The following is a 9,412-nucleotide window of genomic DNA, read 5'->3' on the forward strand; positions in this document are numbered from 1 at the left end:
TACGCAATTGACGTAAGGAAATCTGCGGTATCTAAAAGTTGCGGCTGCAAAGTGAGCATTAGACCCTTTCCTGACTGACTCTAAATACCAGCGGTAGCCCAAAACCAGCGTTAGGAGCCTCTAACACTGGTTTTGACGGCTAACGCCAAACTCTAAATCTAGCCGTTAATGTTTGCTGTTGCTGATGCTCTCTAACTGCAGCCATGCCACTTGGTCACACTGACAGACTGAAGTGTGTGCAGTCGCTGCAAAAATGAATCTACTTCATCCTGTACTAACTTCCTGTCAGCCCCTAACATATTTCTTCCACTTAAGTTTCCTGCCACTCTTTCCCTGGAGAATCAGTGACAGACACATACCCGACTCCAGCACCTAACTGTCTCTAACTTTAGCTCTCTTGCCAGCTAGACTGCAGCAAATGCAATAATAGTAAAAAAAAAACTTTAAAAAAAATGTGTAAAAATGTGCTCCCCACTGCTCCCAATTACGCCCCTAGACCACGCCTAGAAATGTCCCTGCCAGTACAAAAAGGATGGTTAGATAAGGCCTCTAGAGAATTCCATTGTTTTGTTAATGTCCTCCTCAACTACTGTCTCACTGTGCTGTGTAATGGTCCGTTCTTCAGGCAGGGGCCAGGGCAGCAGCTGATGATGATGATGACGTCTGGTCCACCTCTTTCTCACTCTCTACTCTCTTAAATTTGAGGAGGCTACCACAGGCTGCTCAGGTCAGGAGTCCCAACAGGAATGTCACACACCGCAGTCTTAGTGTAAACCTGATTCCTCCAGAGAGTGCTTTGCGCATGCGCAGCAGGGAGTCAAACAACTCTGGTCAGTACGTTCTCCTGGTGCTGTGAATCATACATGACCAGCGTTGATTGGCTCCTCATTAGAGATGCCTCTATAATAGTTTTTTCAGCCGCACTGCAGCTACAAATAACCACCGGGTGGCGCAGCAGAGCAGCTAGTGATATAAATGTATGCATAACATTGCGCAATAGAGAGAAAGCAGAACCCGCTGCCTCTATTGCGCAATATTATAGAGTTGAAAATTTTGACCCAAAAAAAAAAAAAAACTTTTTTTTTTATTTAAATAAAATTTTATTTTTAATTTCAAGCTGCTCCAAATGGCAGGTGCGGCAGTGCCTCACCTGTCTCCTATGAGCGCACGTCATTTTGTACGCATATAGAATTACATTCATCTAGAGAAGAACTCTGTCGAATATAGACTCACATACCTGAGTCATGGTCAGAACATTTTTAACTCTTTAAACCAAGCATATAAATATATGGGTAACTGAATGATTTAAAAATGTAGATAACTATTAAATATATTTTAATAATGATTCAAAATGTTGTGTTGACTGCAACAATGTTATATTCAATCATAACAATGTAACTCTTGTGAAAAACTCCTCTTCTGAGGTCCCAACAAATGCGGATATCACAGAGTAAACAGGTTTATAACCATTTTTTATATGTGCACAAGACTCGTAAATAGCTTATATAGAGGGCTTACCGCTCCGATGTCAGTCAGTAGCTGTGTGGGTCGAACACGGGATTGTAGTCCCCGGCATGATTGCAAAAGCAACACACTTGTGTATTCACGTTGTCAAAGCGTTCACCCTCCGGTGTAAATGCGATATCCAGTCCTCTATGCATCGATCAGGTAAATACCTGTGACGTAGGCTGTCCTGCACTGAGACTGTTAGGGCTCTCCTAAACCCTTATTCAAGCAAAACGAATACCACACAGTTATCACAGTTCAGTGTTGACAGGATCAGAACACAGAGAAATGATGGTATAATAAAAATATCACTTTATTGATGACTTACTTTTATACCTACAAAATCCGAACACTGAAATTCCAAAACTCATCACCTCACTTAGCCAATTTGGAGAAATTTCTGGTTACAAAGTAAACCTAGACAAGTCGGAACTGATATATCTTAAAAAACCCTTGAGTATTGCCCCATTCCAAACAACACTTAAAAACACAGTGGGTCCTTTTAAATATCTAGGCATACAGCTCCACACAAACCCCAACTTAATCTACAAACTGAATATTCCCCCAATCCTCACACAAATACAAACTCTACTAACAGGTTGGTCAAAACTGCCACTTCCCCTGTCAGGTAGAATCAGTCTAATCAAAATGATAGTGATGCCAAAGCTGCTATATCCCTTACAGTTATTACCCCTCTTACTCACACAAAAAGATCTACAAATAGTAAATAGAGCCTTTTCTAAGTTTGTGTGGAAAGGCAAAAAACAACGAATCAGCCGAATCAAATTGGCTATGCCCACAGATAGAGGAGACCTTAAGTTCCCAATGGTGGAATGGTATAACTGGTCCACACTAGCTAAACTAGTCCTCGAGTGGCTGGTGGGTACATCTGTCTTTAGTGATAAACAACTGGAGACACACATTACTCATCCATTTCATCAAGCCTTCCTAGCACATTCTCCATTACACTCTCTCCTCACTCAAATCAAAGACAATATCCTATACAGGGACCCCCTAAGAGCATGGGCGAAACTCTGCAGGTGGTGGGGACTACCTCACACAATTACCAAATACCTCCCACTACAGGGTAACCCTTCCTTTATACCAGGCATGACTACCCAAATGTTCAAAGTGTGGGAAGAAAAAGGTCTAGTTTCAGTAGCACAATTTATAGAACCACTCTCCAACAAACTACATCCACTGACGATACTTCAAGGAAAATACAACCTCCCTAGACATAGCACCTTTGCATATCTACAATGCGCCCATTATATACGCAAACTCCTAGCTGATGGACTCGACTGCACAACTCATAATCATGTTGACGGCCTGTGCTCACTGGCTGCACAAGGAGCACACTCAATCTCACACATTTATGACCTAATCATGCAGAACAAAGCTGAGGAAATCACACAACAGATGAGTGGCCTCTATGCCTTCCAAGCATAGATATAGACAAAGAGGTCTTGACTACCAGCTATGAACTGGTGAGACAGGCCACGTTAGCATCAGATCTTAGAGTATCACACCTCAAACTCATGCACCGCAGCTATATCACACCCAAGCTGCGGGCTAAATGGGTCCCCAACACGAGCAACAGTTGCCCTAAATGTTTCCTACCTCACCCGGACATCCCGCACCTTTTCTGGGATTGTCCCAGGATATTCCAATACTGGGCTAAGATACAATTCTGGATGTCAAAAATATGTGGGAGCCGCATCACTTTAACAAAACGTGACGCCCTCTTTCTAAGAGGTCACACTCAGTCTTCCCCCCAGGACCACTTTCTAAACTCAATCATACTCCTAGTTAGGAAACTAATCCTCAAAAATTGGATCTCCCACAAACCTCCACACCTGACCCACCTTACACGACTAGCCCATACCCAATTCTTAAAAGAGCAAGCAGATGTTAAGGGAGACATGGAAAAAAGAATTAAGTCATTCATGACCAAATGGGAACCATACTTGCTACATCTTTCCCCCAAGACTAGACAGCAGATCTTAACCCCCTTTCTAAACAGTAACTTTCTAATGACGGAACAATTAAAAGGCCACTGGTCTATAGACAGGAGAGATCACAGAAATAACTCTTGAAACTTCTAACATCCCACACACCCCCACTCCAACTTTATAATGTAACTGAGGCCATGACATGAAAACAGACGTCAGAGCAACTGGCTGGACTCGGAGGCTCTCCCCAGACACTAGACCCTCAGACACAAGCTTGGAGGGTAAGTTTAACTCCTTCCCACGTGGAAGGTCAAATCATAAATAGATTAAAATCAGTGTATTACTGTTAGTTAACTTAACTATGTTATGTACAGTTTGTTATTAAACATGTTTTTTAGTCCCCCTGTTAGATACCTTAAAATATTATAACTGCAAGCACCCCAGGCTCAGATTGCACTTGTCAAGCACTGGAAACTAACCTGGCTAGCATCAGTCTATTATGAACCACTCTTGGAAAACATGAGTATCTGGCATCTTAGTCAGGAAAAGACAAACACAATTTCTGGGACAAACCTACCCCATCCCACTCACGCCTTCCCTTCCCTCTCTCTTCCCTCAAATTCCATCCCTCCTAGTTCTTCCCTCCCCCCCTCCTCCCTCTTCTCCCTCCCTCTCCCATTATCCTCTCCTCCTTCAGTTTATAAAATGTTTAAAACTGTTCAGTAAAGAGTTCTATACATATTGACTTCGCACTTGTCTATCCAACTTATCTTACTCAAGTGTATGTACATGTTATTGAAGCAAATCATATTTATTTTGTATCTCTGTTTGAACTTTGATAAATAAAGAAATTAAAAAAAAATATATCACTTTATTAGATTCGTTAAAACAGACCTTGCACAGCACATTTGGAGTCTCCACTGCTGACGCGTTTCCTGCCTTACTGGCAGTTCATCAGAGCAAGTGATCTGATGAACTGCCAGTAAGGCAGGAAACGCGTCATACTTTTATCATTTTATGTTTAAACAAATAATTCTATTGATCACTGCAAAGAGTCGGTAATACCTCTACCTATACCTTGAAACGTTTTCTGTTGGTATTTTGACATTTGTAATGGTTATCTGACCTTTTAACTTGTAATGCTCTAATTAGTACACCAGGGCAGTGTACTGTTATAGTAATGTAAAGCAAAGGTCTTTGCACTAAGATTAACATAAAACAATGTATTCTAGCATAGATGTGTTTTTTTAATTCAATACATTGCAATAAACATTGTTAACTATACTATATTGTTAAAAAATAGAAATAAAAAATAGTATCAAAATACTTTTAACGCGGACATTTTTTTTTATTGAAAGTTATTATTGATTTCTTCTAAAAAAATTAAAATAAAAAATCATAGTGTTGCATAAAGCGGAAGTATACACTACCATTTTATTTTTTTAGTTAGTTAATAGAAATAGTAATAGTTTTTTAGCTGGTTAATAGTAATAATAATGTATGGCATCTTAAACAAAAGTAGTGTGTCAAGAAAAAAAAAAAAATTGTTAAATAATAATTTAAAAGCTTCCACTCATGTAATACTGCATCCGCAAGTTAAAGGGACAGTCAAGTCAAAATTAAACTTTCATGACTCAGATAGGGAATGCAATTTTAAAAAACTTTCCATTTTACTTTTCCCATCCAATTTTCTTTGAGTCTCTTGGTATTCATTGTTGAAAGCTAAACCTAGGTAGGTTTATATGCTAATTTCTAAGCCCCTGAAAGCCGCCTCTTATCTCAGTGCACTTTTACAGTTTTTCACAGCTATACAGTGCTAGTTCATGTGTGCCATATAGATAACATTGTGCTCACTCCCGTGCAGTTATTTATGAGTCAACACTGATTGACTAAAATGCAAGTCTGTTAAAAGAACTGAAATAAGGGCCTGCAGAGTCTTATATACAAGATAATCACAGAGTTAAAAGTATATTAACATAACCGTGTTGGTTATGCAAAACTGGGGAATGGGTAATTAAAGGATTATCTGTCTTTTTAAACAATAAAAATTCTGGATTAGACTGTCTCTTTAAGAAGGAACTCTGCCACATCATGGACCACCTGGGCAAATTCAAGGCTACCCCAACCCTGCCCAGGTAACCTGAGTCTAATGCATCCTGACTTTAATTCTTGGCCACAGCAACTCTGCCCCTGAGTTGACCTGACTCCACCACCAGCCTTCCAGTACTTGAAACTAACTAGAAAATGGTGGTAGTGCAGTATTTTGTTTTAGTGTAACTTCAGTGTAATTTAGTGTATGCTATATATACTAAGGGGCCGATTTATCAAATGTCTGTCCGACCTGATCCGATCAGCAGATCATGTCCGACAGACATCGCTGAATGCGGACAGCATATGCTCTCCGCATTCAGCATTGCACAAGCAGTTCTGGTGAACTGCTGGTGCAATGCCGCCCACTGCAGATTCGCGACTGCTAGCAGGGGGTGTCAATCAACCCAATCGTATTTGATTGGGTTGATTTCTGTCCGCGGCCTCAGAGCAGGCGGACAGATTATGGAGCAGCGGTCTTTAGACCGTTGCTTCATAACTTGTGTTTCTGGCGAGCCTGAGGGCTTGCCAGAAACACGGGGCATCAAGCTCCATACAGAGCTTGATAAATAGGGCCCTAAGACTAAATAACCAGTAAATATGTGTTATATAAGCCATTTATATTGGTGTTTTTGAAAAATATAGAGTCTCTATAAATTAAACCTAATCCTAGTCCTGTTTAACTGTTGCAAACAAAAAAATCATTGTAGATAACCTACACTGTTAACGTGCACCAATATATATATATATATATATATATATATATTAATTCAAATAAGCCCTTAATATTTTCTTATAATTTGCATGATTTTATTTTTCATTTTTTCAGACCCCACATTCTAGTTGCAGTAAAAGTTGTTTACCTGGGTACAGAAAGTCACCAAGAAAAGGTGCTAAATCCTGCTGCTATGATTGCATTGCATGCCCGGAGGGTGAGATATCAAACCAAACAGGTTAGTGAGATCAGAAATGTAATAGATTACAATATAGGGGCCTATTTATCAAAGCGTCAACCGAAAATATGCTGGAATTCCGAGTTGTAATTGTCGCGAGATTGACCTGCCATAGTTATCAAAGCGTCAACATCGGCAAATGTTAAAATTTGTGACGTAACATACAATCCCGCAATCTCAATCCGATGCAGATTGATGCGAGTTGGAAACCTGTGTAATTTGGACTAATAGATATAGAGATAAAAATGAAATAAATACACAACATAATATAGCTAACTTCCTTTTTATTTTTTGGGAAAAATTTGCACCATGTTTAAGCCATGTAATACAAGTACCATTCTCCACTTTGCGCCAGTGTAATATCTTAGACACGGATTTTAAAATTTGAATAAATGTTTGATTCAATATAATCTTAAAATGGTAGCTTAAAGAGATAGCCCACCTAATTTCAAACTGTCATGATTCAGATACAGCAGACATTAAAATCACCTCTTTACTGGCATGCTATATTCAGTATATTTCTTCCTTTACTGTCATGCTATATTCAGTATATTTCTTCCTTTTCTTGAATTAATTTTTCAGTAAGAAATGTCATCTTATATGCCAGCACATTTTATAACACCTGTGTAGGGGTGGATATTAAAAATAGATTGCAATCAGGAGGGATTAGACAGGTGCAGAGAGAAAACTGGCCCATCTCTTAAAGGGACAGGAAACCCCAAAATATTATTTCATGATTTGGATAGCACATACAATTTTAAACAACTTTCACATTTACTTCTATTCTCAAATGTGCTTCATTCTCTTATTATCCTTTGCTTAAGGAATATCATTGCACTACTGGCAGCTAGCTGAACACATCTATTTAGCCAAGAAGAAGATATGATGAGTTTTTTCTCCAAAAGACAAATTTATGTAATAAAAGAAATGTTCAACATCTTTGGGGAGCTACATAAACATATGGTTAAAATTAAACAGAGAGTGGCACAATTGGAGAGCCATCATGAATCAGTACAGAAGACTCTCAAAGCAAATACAACTTCTTGACTATAACCTATAAATTCTGATGGAAAAATAAAAGATTTAGATTATTGTAACCGTCAAACAAATGGGAGAGTTAAATACCGCTCCACTTGTAATCTGGCCCTGAATGGGCAGCAGACAATGTGTATCCGCTTCCCGGATATATAATCACACACAGTCACTTGAGTGTGTAATGCCGTCCCCTAGATATGGGCCTACCAATCACCCCAAGCGAGCAAATGGGTTTCTATACACCATCTCAGATGTTACAGGGAGTGTAAGAGACAGCAGAATTGTGACCTCTGCTTCTTACATTGAGGAAAGTGTGGGAGCCTGGCCTGCTTAGAACATTGAGCCCTTAGTAGTAAAATGACAGGCTAGATTGTGAAATATGAGTACTAGTCCCAGTTTGATACAATAAATATTCTTTACAATGTATAAGGTATCATTTTAATCTCTTGGCTTCTTTCTGTTATTAATATGACTATGAATTAATAATTTTACTTTTATTATCAATCATCATAATACATTTAATACATTTTTGTGCATACTTAACTTTATTTTTTATTTTTTTAATATAGATATGGAATCATGTACCAAATGTCCAGAAAGTCAGTGGCCTAACACAAACGGAGACAAGTGCATTTATAAAGTCATAACTTATCTGTCTTATGAAGAACCACTGGGAATGCTCCTAGCATCAATCTCTGTTCTGTTTGCTCTTTTTACTTGTTTAATAACTATAATTTTTACTAAATACAGAACCACACCGATTGTGAAAGCCAATAACCGAGATCTTAGTTACATACTGCTCTTCTCTCTGAAGATGTGCTTCCTCTGTAATTTAATATTTATTGGTCATCCACTTCACATTACCTGTATTCTAAGACAAACAGTCTTTGGAGTTACCTTTTCTATCTCTGTCTCTGCCATCCTAGCTAAAACTTTGACTGTTGTCATCGCATTTAATGCCACCAAACCTGGGAGCAAATTAAAGAAGTGGGTGGGAGCCACTGTATCTAACTCAGTAGTGATTGTCAGCTCTATGATTCAAGTTGTAATTTGTGCTTGTTGGTTGGGAATTAAACCACCATTTCTATACTATAACATGAACGATGAGATAGGAAAGATAGTAGCTCAATGTGATGAAGGTTCTATCATTGGATTTTACTGCATTCTGGGATATATGGGATTTTTGGCATTTGCAAGTTTCACAATTGCTTTCTTTGCTAGGAAGTTACCTGACATTTTCAATGAAGCTAAGTTTATCTCATTCAGCATGTTAGTGTTTTGTAGTGTCTGGATATCATTTATTCCAGCATACCTGAGCACCAAAGGGAAATATGTTGTAGCAGTAGAAATATTTTCTATACTGGCTTCTAGTACTGGAATTCTGGGTTGCATATTTGTGCCCAAGTTATATATAATTCTTATCAGACCTGAAAGAAACACTAAAGGGTTTATAACAAGAAAGTGAAGTATATATATATATATATATATATATATATATATATATATTTATATATATATATATATATATATATTATTTGGCAAAAAAACTTACGTTAATGACTAGGGTTTAAGTTCTCAATCAAATGTTAAAAAAAAAGATTCTCCAGACTTAAACTGCCCCAGGGCCGTCTTTAATATTAACTGGACCCTGGGCAAACATTTTCTTGCCCCCCCCGGCCCATGCAATTTTCGCTCTCCACCACAGCATCCCAAAAAACAACTAAATCAATTTATTTTATACATTTTTTTTTAAAATGATTAGCCTTGCAGTGGATCATCATTGGGCTAATCATTTAAAAAAAAAAAAAAAAATGAAATAAATTGCAATATGCGAAACTGGAACTAAGCAGTACTAATAAGTAAATAAATATACACATT

General features: G+C 38.2%; 1 protein-coding gene across 1 annotated transcript; it reads left to right on the top strand.

Annotated features, from left to right (window-relative positions):
- Positions 1–1,574: 1,574 nt before the first annotated feature.
- LOC128665948 (vomeronasal type-2 receptor 26-like) lies at positions 1,575–8,999 on the top strand. Its single transcript, XM_053720237.1, has 4 exons — positions 1,575–1,668; positions 5,532–5,593; positions 6,376–6,499; positions 8,104–8,999. Exons 1-4 carry the CDS (start codon positions 1,575–1,577, stop codon positions 8,997–8,999), a joined length of 1,176 nt encoding a protein of 391 aa, XP_053576212.1.
- Positions 9,000–9,412: the final 413 nt, after the last annotated feature.

Source organism: Bombina bombina, chromosome 1 (assembly GCF_027579735.1).
Source record: "Bombina bombina isolate aBomBom1 chromosome 1, aBomBom1.pri, whole genome shotgun sequence".
NCBI classification, from domain to species: Eukaryota; Metazoa; Chordata; class Amphibia; order Anura; family Bombinatoridae; genus Bombina; species Bombina bombina.

Coding starts and splice junctions, on each gene's coding strand:
- LOC128665948 (XM_053720237.1), top strand. CDS start 1,575: ATGATTGCAAAAGCAACACACTTGTGTATTCACGTTGTCAAAGCGTTC. Junction 1,669..5,531: donor GTCCTCTATGCATCGATCAG/GTAAATACCTGT, acceptor TGTCTCTTTAAG/AAGGAACTCTGCCACATCAT. Junction 6,500..8,103: donor TGAGATATCAAACCAAACAG/GTTAGTGAGATC, acceptor TTTTTAATATAG/ATATGGAATCATGTACCAAA.